The 21118-nt window shown below is 40.1% G+C and overlaps 1 protein-coding gene across 9 annotated transcripts in view; it reads left to right on the plus strand.

Moving 5' to 3' along the window:
• Window positions 1-21118, plus strand: part of AK9 (adenylate kinase 9) — a 120191-nt gene that overhangs the window by 96709 nt on the left and 2364 nt on the right. For 7 of the 9 annotated variants that reach the window (XM_032338832.1, XM_032338830.1, XM_032338833.1 and 4 more), the window contains 10 exons: window positions 544-750; window positions 1311-1529; window positions 4646-4859; window positions 10340-10541; window positions 12493-12639; window positions 12742-12962; window positions 16998-17194; window positions 18498-18667; window positions 18888-18986; window positions 21001-21103. In XM_032338832.1, coding sequence (XP_032194723.1) covers window positions 544-750; window positions 1311-1529; window positions 4646-4859; window positions 10340-10541; window positions 12493-12639; window positions 12742-12962; window positions 16998-17194; window positions 18498-18667; window positions 18888-18986; window positions 21001-21103 — 1779 coding nt within the window. Of the gene's footprint in view, window positions 1-543; window positions 751-1310; window positions 1530-4645; window positions 4860-10339; window positions 10542-12492; window positions 12640-12741; window positions 12963-16997; window positions 17195-18497; window positions 18672-18887; window positions 18987-21000; window positions 21104-21118 lie in introns of those variants that run through there. The other 2 variants (XM_032338836.1, XM_032338838.1) reach the window with 2 other exon arrangements.

Below are 21118 nucleotides of genomic sequence, written 5' to 3' on the forward strand. Positions count from 1 at the left end.
ACTCCTGAGCCCCCCACCTCGACAGCAGTGAAGCTATCAACCACTGGGGGAGGTGAGGGGAAGAAGAAGAAAAACCAGACTCTTGCTTATAGAGAACAAACTGATGGTTACCAGTTTTGGAGGTGTGGGGGTGGGCTCATCAGATGATGGGGACTAAGGAGCACACCTGTGATGAACACCAGGTGATGTATGGAATTGTTGAATCACTGTATTGTACACCGGAACCTCATATAACCTATGTAAATTAACTGGAATTAAGATAAAAACTCTAAACAAACAAACGCAACTTTATTACAGCCATAGGCATAAGTAACATTTATTATCTTGCTTATGTATTTACTACGGGATCAGTATGGTGTCGGAGTCTTGAAAGGATTAAATTTCTGGGTGCCAGATATTTAATGTTCTACTGTGTCACTAAAGGAATGTTGCCATGTCATACCAACCAACAGCCAGTGACACAGAATATTCCAAAGGATTAGTTAGCAGAGTCATTTGTTGTGTGTTTTATATATGTATAAAAGAGAACATGTCCTTCCTTAGGTTGGCAAAGAAGATGAAGATTTCAGTGAAGAAGAGCCTGAAGAAGATGAAGACGATATTGAGAACATCCTGGAAGATGAATTTCCAAAAGACGAGGAAGTGATGAGTGAGGAAGACGAAGAACAGGAGGTCGAGGCGCTTGAGCGCCTGCGAGGCGAACTGGGAGAAAAATTTGAAGCAGATATGAGTAATTTACAAGCAGTCCAGGTTATTACTCTTCCTTCACTGTTCACAATCCAAAATGTAACATTTGAGAATGGAACAAATATTTGGTTTATGTCTTGGTTTCTTTCTGACATTTTGAAAGAAATGTGTGTTTTAGGGTTTGCTTCCCTTTTGCCAGCACCCCTTGCAATTATGAAAACAAATTAATAAATCAAGGGCAACATGGAAGCCACATAGAGTCAAAAGTCTTAGCTGCCAGGGACCTGGGTGACTCAATCATTAAGTGTCTGCCTTCAGCTCAGATCATGATCCCAGGGTCCTGGGATCGAGCCCTACATAGGGCTGCCTACTCAGCCTGCTTCTCCCTCTCCTACTCCCCCTGCTTGTGTTCTCTCTCTCTCTCTGTCAAATAAATAAATAAAATCTTAAAAAAAAAAAAAAGTTCTAGCTGCCAATATGCACTTAGAAACTGTAAAGTATTTGTTTTTTTTTTGTTGTTGTTTTTTTTTTGACCGAAGCTTTCTGTCACCAGCAACGTCTATGTGCTGTGACTGGACTTCATCCCATTAAAAATATTTGATTATATTACTTTTTTTCATCAGGATGAATTTGAGAAGCTTTTGATACCAATAATTCTCATCAATGGAGCTAGGAAAATCCACATTGTACAGTATAATATGAATACGAAACTGCAACCACTGGTGGAGAATCGTGAGAGCATTTTTGAAAAATGTTATCCAATAACATCACACCTTGCCCAGAAAATGCTCAGCTATACCTATAAGTATATAAGCGCATTTGGCTACTGGGACCCTGTAAAGGTAATGCAGCAAATGTGCCTAAAAGCCATGTTCTTTCTTTTATATTTTTAAGTATGTCTAAGAAGAAGAAGACAGAGGATAGTTTCAAAAGCATTATACAATACTCTTACCTTGCTATAAAAATATGTGATTGTTTTATCTTTCTGAAGTGTGGAATGTGATCAAAGGGTTTAATTTATTCCATCTACTTCTGTAGAGATAACACGATTCCAACTTGGTTTTAACTTTGTAGCTGAAGATGGGTAGTAGAAATATTTTCAAATTACACATCTAAAGGGCTGAGCCCTGATACTAATTTGCCACCTAATTTTAGGTAAGTAATTTAATCTCTTTGATTCTTTACTGGACCCAGGGTCTCAGACCCTGTACAAAGACCTAGTTCTATTCTAAGACCCTGCTTGGCTCCTTACCTTTAAGATGAAAGAATCATGCCACCAGGCCACTGTGATCAAATACATGATTATAAAGTCCTCTGGAAAGTGTGAGACACAACACAAAATGTGGCATTGATGTTCATAACAAGCATTTCTAAGGACCATATTTTTATGCAATGCAGACAAACAGATTTAATCCAGGTAGAATTCAGTAACCTCGAACATGGGATGATTTTCAACAAATCTCAACCAAGAATATGCTAGTCACTGATCTAGTCCCTGGGAATACTATAGTGAACAAAACAGACAATGTTTCTTTTGTCTTCCAGTTTATATTCTAGTTGGATTGGGAGGGAGGATAGGCAATAAATAAGTAAACAAACAAATATGTTCTTGAGAGATAATATTAAGTGTTATAAGGACAATCAAAAAACGTCATGTGATAGTGACCCCATGTACCTTTTTATTTCCATCGATGATATAACACAGTGGAAAAGATTATGGCCTCTGGAGCCAGACTGCCTAGGTTCAAAACCACTACTTATTAGATGAATGACCTTGGACAAAATTACTTAACCTCTCAGAGTTATTTCACTTGCATAATGGGAATAAGAAGAGTCCCTACCTTACAATATTGTTACAATGATTAATTGAGTTAATTATTGTCAAGTGCTTACAACAGTGTTTGGCTTTTTGTAAGTGCTCAGTAAAACTTACAGCTGTTATTAATATGTATTACTGGTATTGGTCGCGGATAAAAAGTATTTTGGAAGATGGGATCCAAAATGGAGCCTTGTGCATTTACTTGAAACCTCCTTCTTGGTTGATATTGACACAGTCAATTTCAGTTCTACTTAATTGTGCCATCTTCTTTATCTTAGCCGTAGGACGTCAAGAGAAACATTTTCAAATATCATGCTGGAATATAGTGCCCTCCATAGAGAATTAGATAGAGTTAAGCGTGTATTAGAATCACCTAGAAAGTTTTTGAAAGATAGTCATGCCCTTCTCTCTGAGACAAGAAAGAAAGGGGAGGAAGAAGACAAAGTCAGAACCATATTTAGGGAGAAAGGACTTATGTCCAAACATAACAGGACCACACAAAAATGCCTTGTGGAGAAAGGAGCGCATGGTCGTAAGAAGGGTTTAAGCATTTAAATAAGCATTTTTCAGGGCTTTTTGAATCTTTTTGGGTGCCTGAGAGTTTGTTGTTTTTTTTTTTAAGATTTTATTTATTTGGAGGAGAGAGAGAGAGAGAGAGAGCATGAGTGGTAGGGAAGGGCAGAGAGAGGAAAAAACAGACCCTCCCACCCCCCAGCTCAGGAGGGAGCCTGATGTGGGGCTTGATCCCAGGACCCTGAGATCATGACCTAAGCTCAAGTCAGCCCCTTAACTAACTGAGCCAAGCTTGATATTTCTGATCTGATGACACTATGTGTAATCTGACCTACAGAGGAGAAAGGATACAAGCTAGGTATTTTGAGTAACAACAGAAACTACCGTAAGGACTCTCAGTTTGAGAATTTAAAATGGAATCATTAGACTTTCAGCTTTTTTTGCTTTAACCAAATACAAGACATACAGCAGACATGCCCATGCCACCCCTGTGTTTCTTCATATACCTAGCATTTACTCCAGCACAAAAATGTTGATGTAGACAATACCATTGACCTGTGACAACTGTCTTGGTGTAGCTCTGGTAAAGGAGCAATGTTGTAACATACTGCTTCATGCCTCCTTTGTCAAGTATGGGCTGATACTTGGCCATCTGATGCTCTAAAAAAAAAGATATCCAAACCTAAGATCAATCAATTACCCAGTTCTCATCTTGACCTAATGCAAATATGAGACCATTCCTCACACTCCATTCCACACCTAGAGCTTAAACAGCCTTTTAGGTATTTTTTTCCCCTTTTTGACTGCTCTTGATGTTTATGTGAGTGGGATTTGCCTATATAAAATGTGGATAAGAAGCCTGTGGGATCTGTCCTACCAGTATTCCCCTAAAGATAACCCAGGACCCTACCTGTAGTAGTGTACTCAGGTTGCCAGAAAAAGTACCACAGACACAGTGGTTCAAACAACAGAAATTTATTTTCTCACAGTTCTAAGGCTGGAAATCCAAGATCTAGGTGTCATCAGGGACAGTTTTCTGGTGAGACCTCTCTTCCTGGCTTGCAGATGATCACTTTCTCACTATGTCCACACATGACCTTTCCTCCATGCTTATGCACTCCTGGTGTCTCTTCCTCTTCATATAAGGACACCAGTCTTACTGGATAGGGCCCCACTCTTACGATCTCAACCTTATTTCCTCTTTAAGGGCCCTATCTCCAAACACGGTCACTTTGGGGATTAGGGCTTCAACCTATGGAGTGGAGGGAACACATTTCCATCCATAACACCCCCTTAGGAACGGACCTGTCTGTGAGGTTAAACTGGCGCATGAATACACACTTTCCAGTCTTTGACAAAAACACACTAAATACATTATAAAGGAAGTAGGAGAACTAAAATTGTCATAAGCTGAAAGCTAGTTGAGATTTCATCAACAGCATGTGGGTGTAAAATAGTTTATTCTTTATAAAGAATAAGTAAAGTCTTTAATAATAATATTTGGCTACAATTAGTTTTCTTATGTAATGTAAGAAAGATTTTATTTTACAAATTTGTTCAAATGTATTTGGGGGAAATGCTGAATAACTTAAACCTGAATTTAATTCAATTGTGTACATACTGCAGCTAAGTGAAGGAGAGACCATCAAACCAGTTGAAACTTCAGAGAATCCAGTCCATGCTGTAATCCATCGTCAGTATATTTATTTTTTATCTAGTAAGGAAACTAAAGAAAAATTTATGAAGAACCCAATCAAATATATCCGCCAACCCAAACCTAAGCCTGCTGTGCCCATTAGGATTATGATTCTGGGACCTCCAAAATCTGGGAAAACTACAGGTAAGGGTGTGTTTTTGCCTCTGTTTTTGTTGTTGTTTTAATCCCACTGTAGTTATCGTACAGTGTTCTTATTCACTTCAAGTGTACGATACAGTGATTCAGCAATTCCATGCATTACTCAGTGCTCATCAAGATAAATGTATTCTTAGTCCCCTTCACCTGTTTCACCTGCCCCCCCCAACCTTTCCTCTGGAAGCCATCTGTTCTCTATACTTAAGAGTGTGTTTTTTGGCTTATGTCTTTTTTTCTTTTTTCTTTTGTTTGTTTGTTTTGTTTCTTAAATTCCACATATGAGTGAAATCATGTAGTATTTGTCTTTTTCTGACTGGCTTATTTTGCTTAGCATTATACTCTGCAGATCCATCCATGTTGTTACAAATGGCAAGATGTTGTCCCTTTTTATGACTGGGTAATATTCCTGTGTGTGTGTGTGTGTGTGTGTGTGTGTGTGTGTGTGTACACACCACCTTTTTTTTAACCATTCATCTATTAATCACTTCTCAGGCTTTTGCCTAAGATCAAGTGTATCCAATACTTAGGCTGCTTCCATGACATGGCTATTGTAAATAATGCTGCAATAAACATAGGAGTGCATGTATACTTTTGAATTAGAGTTTTGTATTTTGGGGATAAAAATTCATGAGTGCAATTCCTGGATCGTGGGTAGTTCTATTTTTAATTTTTTGAGGAACCTCCATACTGTCTTCCACAGTGGCTGCACCAGTTTACATTCCGACCAATAGAGCACAAGCGTTCCCATTTCTCCACATTCTTGCCAACACTGCCTCTTGTGTCTATTTTAACCATTCTGACTGGTGTAAGGTAATATCCCATTGTGGTCTTTGACTTGCATTTCTCTGATGATGAGTAATGTTAAGCATCTTTTCATGTGTCTTTTGGTCATTTTTACATCTTCTTTGGAGAAATGTCGGTTTATGTTTCCTGCCCATTTCTTAATTGGATTATTTGTTTTTTGAGTTTGGAATTGTATAAGTTCTTTATATAATTTGTATCCAATTCTATAATTTATATCCTTTAGTAGATATGTCATCTATAAGTATCTTCTCCCCTCAGTAGGTTGTCTTTTAGTTTTGTTGGTTGCTTCCTTTGCTGTGCAGAAGCTTTTTATTTTGATACAATCCCAATCGTTTATTTTTCCTCTTGTTTCCTTTGCCTTTGGAGGCATAAATGCAAAAATGTTCCTAGGGCCGATGTTAGAGAAATTACTGTGTATGCTCTCTTCTAGGATTTTTATGGTTTTAGATCTCACATTTAGGTCTTTAATCCATTTTATTTTCGTGTATGGTGTAAGAAAGGGGTCCAGTTTCATTCTTTTGTATGGAGCTGCCCAGTCTTCCCAACATCACTTGTTGAAGAGATTGTCTTTTTCCCATTGCGTATTCCTTCTTGCTTTGTCAAAGATTAATTGACTATTTAATATGAGTTTATTTCTGGGTTTCCTATTCTGTTTCATTGATCTGTGTTGTTTTTGTGCCAGTACCATATTATTTTGATTACCAGAGCTTTGTAATATGACTTGGAGTCTGGAATTGTGATGCCTCCAGTTTTGTTTTTCTTTGTCAAGATTACACTGGCTATTGGGGATCTTTTGTGGTTCCATACAAATTTTAGGATTGCTTGTTCTAGTTCTGTGAGAAATCCTGTTGGTATTTTCATAGAGGTATTTTGTATTAAATCTGTTTTGGCTGATAGAGACATTTTAACACTATTTGTTCTTCCAATCGATGAGCTTGAAATATCTTTCCGTTTGTTTGTGTCATCTTCAATTTCCTTCATCAATGTTTTGTAGTTTTCAGACTGAAGGTCTTCCACCTCTTTCGATAAGTTTATTCCTAGGTATGGTACTATTTTTGGTGTAATTGTAAGTGGGATTGTTTTCTTAATTTCTCTTTCTGCTGCTTCATTATTAGTATACAGAAATAATACAGATTTCTGTACATTTATTTTGTATCCTTACTGAATTCATTTATCAGTTCTAAGAGTTCTTTGGTGGAGTCTTCATGGTTTTCTCTGTATAATAAGTATGTTATCTGTAAATAGTGAAGTTTTTCTTCTTCCTTACCAATTTGGATGCTTTTTATTCCTTTCTATTTATTGTCTGATTGCTATGGCTAGGACTTCCAGTACTATGTTGAATTAAAGTGGTGAGAGTGGGGGCACCTGGGTGGCTCAGTTGGTTAAGGGTCTGCCTTCTGCTCAGGTCACCATCCTGGGGTCCTGGGATTGAGCCCCAAGTCAGGCACCCTCCTCAGGTGGGAGTCTGCTTCTCTCTTGCCCTCTGATACTCCCCCTGGTCATGTTCTTGCTGCTCTCTCTCTCTCTCAAATGAATAAATAAAAAATCTTTTTAAAAACGTGGTGAGAGTGGACATCCTTGTCTTATTCTTGACTTCAGGGGAGACGCTCCCCCTGAATGGTTTGTCCCCATTGAGTATGATGTGGGTTTTTCATATAAAAACTTTATTATGTTGAGGTATGTTCCTGTAAACCTCCTTTATTGAGGGATTTTATCATAAATGGATGTTGTACTTTGTTAAATGTTTTTTCTGCATTTATTGAAATGATCATAGGTTTTTATCTTTTCTCTTATTGCTGTCAGGCCTTTGTTATTCGTAAGTATAAAAGAATCTCCTGAAAGCTATTGGCACTTCTCCAGGAAGCCAACTATCAAAATTCACTCAAAAAGAGATAGAAAACCTAAATAGGATAATAACTATTAAAGAGAAATCATTCAAAAATATAATCCCATTCCAAAACAGTCCAGGATCAGTCAGTAGTTTTAGAGAATAATTATATCAAACTTCCAAAGAATCAAAAAACTCAAGAGATAATTCCTGTGTTTTTGTAAGCTTTTTCACAGCAGGGGAAAAAAGACAATGAGTTTCCCAATTTATTTCCAGTGTTTTTTTTTAAATTAAGGAGTATAGTCCTCACTAAATATAATCAAATATTTATATGGGCTAAATTATTGTCCATTTATCCAAAAAGTTATAAAGAATACAAATTGGGGTGCCTGGGTGGCTCAGTGGGTTGGGCCGCTGCCTTCGGCTCAGGTCATGATCTCAGGATCCTGGGATCGAGTCCCGCATCGGGCTCTCTGCTCAGCAGGGAGCCTGCTTCCTCCTCTCTCTCTCTCTCTCTCTGCCTGCCTCTCTGCCTACTTGTGATCTCTCTCTGTCAAATAAATAAATAAAATCTTAAAAAAAAAAAAAGAAAAATTGATTTTTAAATTAGCATAACTCTGATATTAAAACCTAACAAAATAATACAAGAAAAGATATTACAAATTAATATCACTTACAGAGTCAACTAACAGTATATTAATATGATACTAACATAAAAATTATATAAAAGATTTTAATATAATTTTTTTAATTGAAATATAATTTATTGTGCTAATAAAGAGTAAAAATCCACTGTCTTAATCATTGTTGAGAAAGGTACTGGGTAAACTATATCCCCATAATGTCTGAATTTTGTATAACTTTGTACAGTTTTTTTTTTTTAAGGCTAATAGTCCATTAAAAGGTTGGTTGTAGTATTTCAGGATGACATAACTACATGAGCAATGGTTGGTCGCAATGAGAATAAAATGGAAAGGACAGATACAGGAGATATTTCAAAGGAAAACAATAGGACTTAAGGACTGACTGAATAAAGAATGAAGGGGAGAGATGAAGTCAAAGATAAATTTGTCGCCAGGAATAATAAAGGGGAGTTTTGTGTTCCAGTTCAAAAAGTTTATTTTGCCCATTTAAACCTCTTAACATGGTGGAAGAGACTTTAATAGTCAGATTCTAAACATTCACAAACGTAGGGGCTCCTGGTTGGCTCATTTGGTTAAGCGTCCAGTTCTTGATTTCAACTCAGGTCATGATCTCAGGGTCATGAGATTGACCCCTGCAGCTGGCTCTGCGCTGGGCCTGGAGCCTATCTGAGATTCTCTCTCCCCCTCTCCTTTTGCTCTCTCCCCCACTCCTCCACTTGCGCAGGCACTCTGCCTCTCTAAAAAAAATTTTTTTTTTTTTAATGTTCACAAACATTTAAAATGATCACAAACATTTAAAATAAGATCCCTCTACCAGAGAAAAGGTGAAAAGGTAGCTAAAACAACCTGATTTCTCATTTACTGTTTTGTGCGCCTCTTAATCTCCCTCACCTATTTCACCCACCCCTCCACCTCCCCGCTCTGGCAACCGTCAGTTTGTTCTCTGTATTTACGAGTCTTCTGTTTTTTGTTTGTTTGTTCATTTGTTTTTTTAGATTCCATATATAAGTGAAATCATAATAGTATTTGTCTCTCTCTGTCTGACTTATTTTACTTAGTATAATACCCTCTGGTCCATCCATGTTGTTGAAAATAGCAAGATTTTATTCCTTTTATGGCTGAGTGGTATTGCAGTGTGTGTGTGTGTGTGTGTGTGTGTGTGTGTGCATGTGCATGCGTGCGTGCGCGCGCAGGCACGAGCGTACACATGTATTACATCCTCTTTTTCCATTCATCTGTCAACAGACACTTGTTTGATTCCATGTCTTGGCTATTGTAAATAATGCTAGAGTAAACACACGGGTGCGTATATCTTTTCAAATTAGTGTTTTTGTTTTCTTTGGGTAAATATCCAGCAGTGGAATTACTTAATTGTATGGTATTTCTATTTTTTAACTTTTTGAGGAACCTCCACACTGTTTTCAAATAGCATGTTGTTTGCTGCACCAAATTATATTCCTGATACAGTTTTATTCTTTTGCATGAAGCTGTCCAGGTTTCACAACACCATTTATTGAAGAGACTGTCTTATCCCCATTGTGTATTCTTGCCTCCTTTGTCATAAATTAATTTACCATATACATGGAGGTTTATTTCTGGGCTCTCTATTCTGTTCTATTGACCTGTGTGTCTGTTTTTGTGTCAATACCATACTGGTTTGATCTATGTGTCTGTTTTTGTGTCAATACCATATTGGTTTGATTTCTCATTTCTTTGTTGAAATAGAGGTGAATTTTTATAAGATATCAAGCTATGGTAGTTTATATAATATATTATATAACAATATATTATTGATATCAATAAGATATCAAGCTATGGAAGTTTTTATTATTATTAGAGCTTAAAAATAAATACCAAATATTAATGGTACACATAGGATGCCATGTAAATTTCTCAAAATTGCTGCTACCTGGTGCAGAAGGAAGAAGACACTTAAATGTCAGTTTAGTTATGAGAAAAATCCACAGAGCTGGCTCATTACCAGATCCATCAGCCACATACTTGGAGCAATAATAATGATTGACCTTGGACAGTATTAACACAATAAAATGTAACAATTCTGATTATCAAAATTTTGGGGGGAATGTCAACATGAGTTAGCTCACCGTGGATGTCAGTTAGCCTGAGTTAGAAATAAGGTTAACTAATGAATCTATGAAATGGAGTAAGTTTAAAGTGTTCATGTTTTCCAGTGGCCCAAAAACTTGCAAGCGAATATGGCTTAAAGCGTCTGTCCATAGGGGAAGCTCTGCGCTATGTCTTAAACAGCCAACCAGACACAGAGCTGGCGCTTATGCTGAACTGGCATCTGCATAAAGGAATGACGGCGCCTGACGAACTGGCTATTCAGGCCTTAGAGATCTGCCTGATGGGGAGTGTGTGTAACACTGCAGGGTAAGTGGGGGTTGGGGCCGGGGGGAGGGGGGGAGTTAAAGACTTCTTTCAAGAATTACTGCCAGAATTTAAAACCCTCACCTTAAACAAGGTTTAAAGCTCTTGTAAAGGGTGTGATCCACTTCTCAAACCTTAGGCCCCTACGTGGTTATATATTTTAATTTTCAGTCAGGCTACAACTTGGCTTGAACACTCCTAGGGCAGGATAGCAAGCCGGCCACTTGCCTCGCAGCAGCAACCCCTGTGCTGTCCAAGAGTCTCTGGGCGTACAGTGCCAACAAAGGGGCCCAGTGTGACTTCCAGTGTCTAGCAGACCTCCTCACTGTTCCATGGAATGTTGAAGGAGTGGCCCTCCCTTGTCCCCCAGAAGGTATTGGTCTAATGGAGACACAGTCTCTCACTGGCCCAGCTCTCTGCACAGGGAGCAGTGCCCCTCCCTTAATGCTACATTTGGACCTGAGGACCCTCTTCAGTTTACAATCCTCTGCTCAACCATTACTCACCCAGTGTAGCCACTGGTCACACCCAGGTGTAAAAGCCAGTGCAGCCTAACACCCTGCCCTTGAGCCCAGGTCACTGACCTAGAATCCCACTGATTTCCTCAAGCTTGTATTAAAAGGCTTTTAGCCCTTCCCTACCACTAGTCCTTACTCAAGTCTTAGGACAGTTCTGATTTCCATTATGAAGAGCAGATTCCGGGGTGTCAGATTTTTTTCTCCTAGAGAAGGCCCTGGGAATTCCGCAAACTGAGTTTACCTCCTTCCTGGCATGCAGCTTTGCACACAAGGGATCTCTGTGAAGGCAACGGTCTTACTTCACCTTAACACCAGGACAGTGCCCAGCCATCCTGAATTTTTCTAATCTTGAGGGTCACTCAAGCGACCCTTCACAAGCGAAGAAATTGAGCTACTCTCTATTTTGAAAACCGTGAAACACAACCATGGGGCTCCCATAGCATTCTCTATTAGGTTTGCCTGACTCCATTAACTTAAAATCCTCTCTATCCTGGAGCTTAGAACTAGTGCCTGGAGACTTTGCTGGCGAACACTGAGTAAGGGGATCCCGTGACTTCCTCTAAACCAGCCCTTCCTGATGACCAGCAGCCAGTACGCCCAGCTCGCTCTCACCCCAGAGGGAGTTTCCTGACTCTGGCGGCCATTCCTCTCAGAATGTGTGGACACCCTTTATTCCTCCTCTCAGTTTGATAGTTATCCTCTCATGATCTCAGATTGTTGGACTAGCTAAAGTTCTCTGTCACTTCTGCTCAGAAGCATGATGGGTCCTGATGGGATGATTCCTTCCCAGATATCACAGGTCCCCTCTCCCCAACTGCCCATCTCTCTCCCATCGCCACCCTCTAGCCTTCCCACAGAACTTTCCTAGAAAAGCAAGCTTAGAGCACAGTGGTTTTCCCATATTTGCTGAATCTCTTACTAAAATACTATTTATTGTGCCAGGACCCCATTCTAGTTGCTTTACATACCAGATCTATAAGTCTTTAAGATAGCTTGCAAGGTTAAGTATCATTTCCCCCATTTTACTGAAAACTGAGACTCAGAGAGGTCAAGCTATTTCTCAGTCTGTGTCTGTCTGCCTCTGAAGCCTGTATTCTTTGCACTGTTTCATGCTTAGAATAAAGGCACCAATTGAATAACACAATGTTCAAAGTCTTACATGTGTTACCTTTTGAGTTCCATCCAAGCCTAGCTCTGTGATGCTAAGTGTATGACTTCAGAGCTGTGTTTCTTCATATGCCATCCTACATCTGGCTCTTGGGCTGAGTGAAGTTAAAAACACAGAGATAAAGAGCACAAAGTGCAAAGAAGATAAGTCAAGTTACAAAAGAAAGAGCAAGAGACTATTCCTAAAGAGATAGACTGGTTCAAGAAGACAGGAAGGAAGTTAGGAGAGAAAAGAAATCTGGAATTATTTTCATGTTTCTCCTTGTTAGTGTTGTCATCGACGGCTACCCTGTAACTAAGTATCAAGTGAGTCTCTTGGAAGCTAGATCAGTCATCCCCATGGTCATCTTTGAGTTGGATGTGCCTTCCAAGGAGATTTTCAAAAGATTGTTCCTGGAAAAAAAAAAGGAACAAAGGTAATGTATGTGATGAAAGCAACGATAAAGGAATAAACTTTAACCATCCAGAAAAAAGTGTATTTTTAACAGCTTTTCCCATTCACTCTCTTTCTCTATTAGTTTGCCTTACCCACTGCACAACAGCACGCAGATTACAGCTGTCAAAAACTCAAAATACCGCAAAAACATTGATGAGATTAGGAAATATTATCAAGAACAGCATCAGAACTGGTATGTGATTGATGGATTTCACAGCAAATGGTGGGTATGGAATGAAGTCATTAAGAAAGTTCATATGGTGAATAAACATATGCAGATATACCTGGAAAGAATCAAAGCAGGTAAGAAAACATTAAATTGTTCAAATAGAATAAAACACTAATTGAAAGTCTACACCTGCCTGACTCATGTTACCATAATTCATTCAATTTGAACATTTGTTCCCACAATCGTAATCAGTCTTTGAAGTATTTGGTACTAGCCAGTTATTATGGGCAACTATACTGTTCTCATAAATGACTGCCACTACTCTATCATTTATTCAGCGCCTGTGTGAACCTAGCACATAAAAATAATGCATATCCTCTGACTAGAAGAGTTTATAGTGTTTGGAAAGCCATTTAAGGAGCTAAGTTTCAGAAGTGCTAGTATAGGAGAGTAGTGGGCTATGGAATGACACTTGGCAAAATTCTGTTTATTAATCTAGAATTAAAGCCATTTTTGGTATTTATATTATACCAATATAATGGTATATTTTTATAGATTTGGCAATGAATCTATAAAAAGTTATAGATTCAGCAATGAATCTTCAAAAAGTTAAACTTGAGCATAAAATGGCTTTTAATATATATTTGGAATCCATGAAAGAAAATGTTTGATTATATATTCCTATAAGTTTCTCGACTTTTCTCTAAAAAATACATAAAATAGAAGGAAAGTTGTCGTCTATATATGATCTCTCTAAAAAGAGTGATGACTCTAGAGAATTGAGCTGTAGGGTTCTCACAGACATCTGGTGAGTGACTTTGCTTAACTGTGGGAATACAGAGAAGATATAATGAGGTATGAGAGCAATGCAACGAAGAGAATCTTATACAAGGAAGAATTTCGTGAGGATTCTGCATCATTAAATCTTGATTAGCTTCATTATTTGGGTATAACCAGTATCTCTGGTTCCTGTTTGTCTGCAGACTGGGAATTTTTTTTCACCTGAGGATTACCAGGCATGACAAGTACAAGGAAAAAAGAATTGAGTTTTTAGAAACCTACTCGCAATAAGTTTTGGAAAGCATTGCGCGTGTAAAACCTTCCACGGCAGACTTTGAAAGCAAACTTGTGCATCGTTCATCTTTTTGTTACCCATTTCACCCTCCCTACTATAGAGCGAGTTCCCTGGAAACAGACTCAAGATGAAATAAGATCAAAAGTTGTCTGCAGAAGCTTTATCAGAAAGTATTCTCAGGATTTGAGTTGCCACATTTAGCAACCCAAAATACAGGATGCCCAGTTAAATTTGAATTTCAGATAAATAACAAATAAGTTTTTAGTCTAAGTATGTCCCAACTATTGCAAGGACATACTTAGACTAAAAATTCTTCATTATTAATCTGATATTTAAACTCACTGGGCTTCCTGTGTGTTAATCAGAAAATATACCTATGGGGAATGAGGACCATAAAATTGGACAGAGGAAGAAACTGACCTGCCCTGTGGTGGAAAGGAAAGCTTCAGCAGATCTAATAGGGAAGCCCTGGAGCTAGGATGGGCCTTCAGAATTTCCCAGCTGAGGGGAGGAGCCAGGCTTTCTATCCATTGGCCAGCCATTGACCACAGGTACTCTGGGAGAGGGTTAACCAGTGACAGATGGGCAATTCCCAGCGCACGTGAGACCCATCAGCACTGATGCTCCCAGCATCTGGGGGACGGCAGCATCGGCCCTGAAGAGGGATCTGGATGAGGCGCCATGGTACCCACTTCATTATTCCATGTACACTTGCCTCTGCCTTGAGTAGTTAAATCTAACAGAAGTCAACTTTATTGATCTTCTGCTTTAACTTCCACCTAATAATCTAGCCTGTACCTGACTGTTTAAATTTAATTTTGACTTTTGTTTTGTTTTGTTTTGTTTTCATTCCACACTTCCTTGTATGCTATTCAAATGATCCTCTCCCTATCAGAAGGCCAAAGTTTACTCTGACTAATGAGATGGAACAAGGTCAGGGCTAGAAGATTAAAGAGATTCCTCCTCATTCGGCCACATTCCAGATTAAGATATATGGACACTGCCAGATGTCATCAGGAATACAAAAGAAGAGATATTTGAGTGTCTTTATCTCTTTAGGGCTTAAACCATGTATGTGATTCTAAATTACCCTGTCACTAAATCTGTCAGGATTGGTGAGATTCAGCACGTCTGAGCTAAAGGACAGCTAGGATTGTAATACTGTAGTACCATATAGTATAATATTATAGCACTATATAATCCTATATACTTTAATAATAAAACATTATTATACCATAGTACAGTGCATTTTAACACTCCAGAATAATACTACAGCACTACAATATTATAGTAGTGTCATATTCTTGGTAGGGAAGGAATATTAGGGCTTCTTATCTTTTTCATCTGTGTCAAAAACAACAGATGGGATAGCATATTAGTTTATGCTGCATAACAAATTATGCAAATTCCTAAAAAAAATAAAAACTTAGCAGCTTAAAATGCACACACACACACACACACACACACACACAATTTCTCTGGGTCAGGAATCGAGTCACAGTTTAACAGGATTCTCTGCTTCAGGAACTCTCACAACCATAATCAAAGTATTGTCCAGGATTATTACCTCATCTGAAAGCCTGACTCAGAAGGAACCTACTATCACACTTATTCATGTATTGTTGACAAGATTTCGTTCCTTGAGGGATGTTGGATTGAGGGCCTCAGTTTCTTGCTGGCTGTGGGGCACAGACCACTTTCAGTTCCTTCTCATATAGACCTTTGTAACCTGGCACCTTCGTTCTAGCAAATGAACAAGCTGTGAAGGCAAGAAAGTGCCAACAAGGCAAAAGTAATGTTTTTTTGTAATTGTCTTAGTTTGCTAAGCCTGCTGTGAGGAAGTACTACAAACTGGGTGGCTTAAACATGAAAAAATTATTCTCTCATTGGTTCTGGAGGCTAGAAGCTCAAAATCAAGGTGTTACAAAGGCCATATTCTCCCTGAAGTCTCTAAGGGAGAATCTGTTCCATGTTCTTCTCTTAGCCTCCAGTTTTGCCAGCAATCCTCTGCATTCTTTGGCTTGTAGACCAATACTCGAAGCCTGAGGATCAATTTTATATGTTTACATCGTCATATAACAAGCTCTGATTTATGATTCATAATTTTGTAGTTAATTTAAGACCTTCCTAGGCATAATAATAATTTTTAAAGACAAAACTTATCAATAGTGAAAAGGACCAATAACAAAATGTATTAAGGGTCAAAATTTACTCATTATAACTAAGATGTATAAAAAAAATTTTCATTTTCTGTAGCATGTCTTATTTCTTCAGAATCCCCATGCTGGTGCAGTACTGGGGAGAAAACTCTTAAACTCGTTCACTGAAGGACCTTGGGCTCTTCCTTTTTAAATAGATTCTTTGGGGTAAACCTAGTCGCTTTTGGAAAAACATTTCTTCCCTTCTCTCGTGTGCCATCTGGGCACAATAACGTCATGTCCACAAATTATTCGTACTTTTTGAAACATACCTCATAGAAAAATTTAAAATAGGTAGCAAATTTATATGTGTGTCTAAGTGGGTCTGCAGACAGGCATATAACATATATTTACATACACATACATATATATAGTTTATAACATATATATAATTTATAATAGATAAGAATTAAACGAACCAAAACATTCATCAACAGATAAATGGCTAAGTGAACTATACGTATATTTTTACAAGGAATACTATGTGTCAGTTAAAAAAGAATTAGGTAAATCATATAAACTGACATGGAAAGATGTCAAAGACCATATAACTGATAGAAGTTGCAGAATAATGTTTACAGCATAGTGGCAAAAGCATGCTATATGCAAAAAATAGTTTTGTATATGCAAGTGTATATATAGAAAGAAGTCCAAAAAAAGATACAAATCAACAGTGATTACTCTCAGGAAGGATGATGAATTGATAGGATGAAGGTGTGAAGAGAAACTTTTACTTTTCTGTTGTTTGGAATTTTACAATGTATATGCATTTGTATCGTTTGTGTGTGTGTGTGTGTGTGTGTGTGTGTGTGTGTGTGTGTGCTTGAAATCATTTTAATTTCTAAAATCACTGTGTTTTCTATGAAAAGATAAAACAGTGACTCTGTTACTGATAGGAAAAGCTGCCTGCATTGACAAGTTATGTATCACACCTCAAGAACTGATTTCTCGCCTGGGCGAATTTGGACAGTTCTGCCCTATCAGCCTGGCAGAATCACATGAACTCGTCGATTGCTCTGTAACTGACTCATTGGAATTTGCCGCGGAGTTCAGAGGGCACTATTATAAAATGAGTTCTCAGGAAAATCTGAATGTAAGTTTGTTCCTAATGCCACATATTTACCAGAGAAAGAAAATGCCTGTCTTGGAATTCATCCAATAGGAAGGGGTGGGGGCGCCTGGGTGGCTCAGTGGGTTAAAGCCTCTGCCTTCAGCTCAGGTCATGATCCCAGGGTCCTGGGATGGAGCCCCACGTTGGGCTCTCTGCTCGGTGGGGAACCTGCTTCCCTTCCTCTCTCTCTGACTGCCCCTCTGCCTACTTGTGATCTCTAGCTGTCAAATAAATAAATAAAAATTAAAAAAAAATAGGAAGGGGTGAGGGTGCAGCTGGGAACACCAAGGAACTGTGGACCAGGAGTCCCATTATTGGAAACTATAATGTTAGGAACAATGAGGCAACTTGTAGGCCAGTCCTGAGGCTGCACCCCAAGATATATTTTGGAACACAGTGGAGGTTCAGAGTCAGTGATGGGCCCTCAGCTGAACAGCTAGGGAAGGCCAATGGCGATTCCCACCAATGGAGGGGATGCTGAGCATAGGGACTCAGCCCACGGTGGGGCATCCAGGGGATTAAGGTCCGACAGTGCCGAAGGGAAGTCACAGGAGAAATGAAGCAAGATCTCACCTATGTCTCTCCTGTGCTTTAAAATGTTTCCATCACTCAGGTTCCTGTATATCTGTACAGTATATTTCTGTTTAATGCAACAGAACACACGTCCGTTCTAACAGGATGTCTGTAATTTGTGAAGATAAAGGTTCGTGGCCGAAAACTAATCAGATGCCTCTGAACATTTTACTCTCCTCTAAAGAGGTAGAATTTTTTAAATCACTTTATTAAGGAGGCATTTATTTCTTCCTGCATATATAAATGGCATTCACAGAATTTTAAAACTGGAGGTGCTATTGGAGATCATGCATCCAGTCTGCCCCCTCCGTGGTGCAGAGAGCAGACTGAAGCTAGAGAGAGGACTCCTCCGCCAAACAGCCCCCAGCTAGCTCCTGGTCCTGCAGAACCAGAAGACCGGCCAGTGAGTGATGGGCGTGCCCCCAGTGCCTGGCAACAGAGCACGAGCTCCAGAAATATTGCACATGTGAATTAGCGAGTGAGTGAGTGAGTAAATAGTGAGAGAGATCAGGAGAGAGCCCTTGGATGTCATCACTTGGGACCATCACTCTAAGGATGGTCCTTCCCGCCAGGAGGGAGTTACTACAGAGCAGAGAGCCCCTGGGAGCTGGGTTGCTGCTGCAGATGGAGTAGCAGGAGAGCCCCCCGGGGTGTTTGACTGGCAGAGGACTCCAGTTTTGAATGGTCTTATTGCTGTAATCGTTTCCTGCAGAAATTTTTGGAGAATCCAGAATTGTATGTGCCTCCATTAGCCCCTCATTCACTGCCACCTGCTGACATGATCCCCAAAAGGCTGACACTGTCAGAACTGAAGAGCCGATTCCCCAAGTGTGCGGAGCTGCAGGGCTACTGTCCGGTGACCTATCAGGATGGCAACCACAGGCAGGTCCTTGCCCCCAGGGGAAAGGAGGGTGGCATCTCTACTCAGGATAGGCAGTTCCCATAACAGTCATAACATCTGGGTCCAAAGGTCACTATTATTTAACTGGAAAATGCTTTATTTCTTCCTTGAGTTACATAGATAGAAAATGAAACATTTTTGACACTTTATTTATACAGTACCATGTATTAATTATACAATCTTTTTCTTCTCATCCTTCAGATATGAGGCCCTTGTACCTGGTAACATTAAATTTGCTTTGGAGTATCGTGATCGTATATATATTTGTGAGACTAGAGAAAAACTTGAGAAATTTTTGAGGTGAGACTACTCACCAAGTTACCAATGTTGAGTATCTTCTGTGTTCAATGCACCATGCTGGGGTGTGTGTATGTGTGTGCATAAATATATTTGTGTGTACTGACACACGTACGCAACATACACACAAACATCAAACATGCATCCACACACATACATGCATGCGTAATGATGACTAAGAAGTGGTTCTCGCTGTCCCAAAGCCTGAGGCTCTGAGGTATGTTGGACTTTACACACCTGCTTACAGGAGAATGCAGTGGCACTTAGGGTGGTGAAATACCAGGGGTTCTGGTAACAGGTAGCCCCAAAGTCTGAGTGAATAGTCTGTTGGAGTAAGGCCTGAGTGGGGAGTGGGAATGGGATAGAAGAAGGGAAAGAGGGACATGTTCCAAGCAGAGAGACCTACAAACAAACCTCACCCGGGGAATCCCAGCACGGCAAGAAATTCAGCACGGCTGGGCATGATGGAGAGGAAAGGAAAAGGACTGAGAGGTGAGGCTGGACATGGCAGCAGGGCCAGAGGGTGAAGGTCAGATAAAATCACCAGGAGGTAGTAGATCTTGACCCAAAAGGCAGTATGAATACATTAACTGGTTTTGCATATTATATTCAAATTTGCTTTGGGAACAGACTATCACTGGAGTGTTGATAATGGATTGGAGGAAGGAATACCAGTGTTGAGGCTGTTAGAATGATCCTGCTCAAAATAATACAGCACGTCTGAGGTCACCCATGAAGACTAGTGTGGGGAAAGCAGTGGGCTTAGGACCAAGCTCTGAGAAACGTCAACAAATGTGAGGAGAAGAGATTGCAAGGAGAATGATCAAGAACCTACAGAGTGGCAAAGGAGAGCCAGGTCGGGGAGGCTCTGGGAGGGGGGGACGAGAGAAGGTCTCAGGGAGCTGGGGGCGGTAGCCCTGCACTGGAGGATGCCAGCAGTGCCCAACAAGCTTAAACACAGTTTAGAGGTCAAGCAAGAGAAGAACTGAAAAGTGTGTCAGAGTTTGGTTGTAACAGGTCATCGGTGAACCTGGCAGGAATGGTTTCAGTAGAGTGAGCTGAGTGGAAGGTAACTACAGTAGCCACTGAGGAAAGGAAGACCTCCGGAGCCCAGAGATCACACACACAGAAGTTACCTACAGAGGGTGAAGCCCCTGGGGGAAGCCGGCTGGGTGTGAGAGCACAGGGCATGGTGGGGTCTGCGGCAGACAGGCCAACGGGCAGGCCCCAAGTATGGAGAGCGTCGTGCCAGATGTTTCTGTCTGACAAGGTGAAAACCAGATTTCTTTTTCTTTTTAAACCAAATCGTTCTTTTTGTTGTTGTTAATGTTCTTGACTGATCTAAATTTCTGAAAATACTGTGTGGATCAGATGGGATGGAATTTGTGCAGTAGTGTGTGACTTCTACTAAAGCTCACGGTTTGAAGAAGTTCAAAAAGAAAAGACACTAGTTGCTAGAAGTGAATTAGGATGGAAGGAGCGAAGGTTGTTTGTCTTTTTCCTTTTTTTTCCAATGAGGAAGCTAGGAGCGCATTTAAATGCAGGGGAATGGGGAGGATCCGATAAAGAAGGAAAGGCGGAAGGGGGGAGAGATTACTCTAGAGAGGCTGGGGGGAGAGTGGGGAGAGGGCGGAGGCAGCTCTGACGGGGAGGTTAGCTCTCCCCCCCAGGAAAGAGGAAGTGTGTGCGGCTCTGCCTGTGGTGAGCGGTTGAGGAAGTGCCATGGACGAGCTTCTGTTTGTATAACACAGCATCTGTGTCAAGGGTTCCCTGGGAGTCAGGAGGATGCAGAGAAAAACAAGAAAAGTGAGGCATAAGTGAGCAGCCCTGGGGACCAGGTAAAGCGGCGGGTCACGGCTCTCTAGCGGCCACCATCTTCTCACTTGTCACTTTCCCTCCAGGGGAGAAAACCAGCTGGTGAACTTGAGCTCTTAGTCCCCTCTGACACATCCCCAGTCCCGTGTACTCACGGGGACTGTGCTTGTGAGCATCCGTCTGACCAACTCTGTGTTCTCAGGTTGCCAGAGAAATACTGGAGCCAGAAGCTTCCGTACAAACTGCCCCCGTTGAAGGAGCCCATCCATCTCACGAGCCTTCCTTTGCCTGGATATCTGGAACAGGTTCGGTTCCGTGAA

Source organism: Mustela erminea, chromosome 4, assembly GCF_009829155.1.
Source record: "Mustela erminea isolate mMusErm1 chromosome 4, mMusErm1.Pri, whole genome shotgun sequence".
Taxonomy (NCBI): Eukaryota; Metazoa; Chordata; class Mammalia; order Carnivora; family Mustelidae; genus Mustela; species Mustela erminea.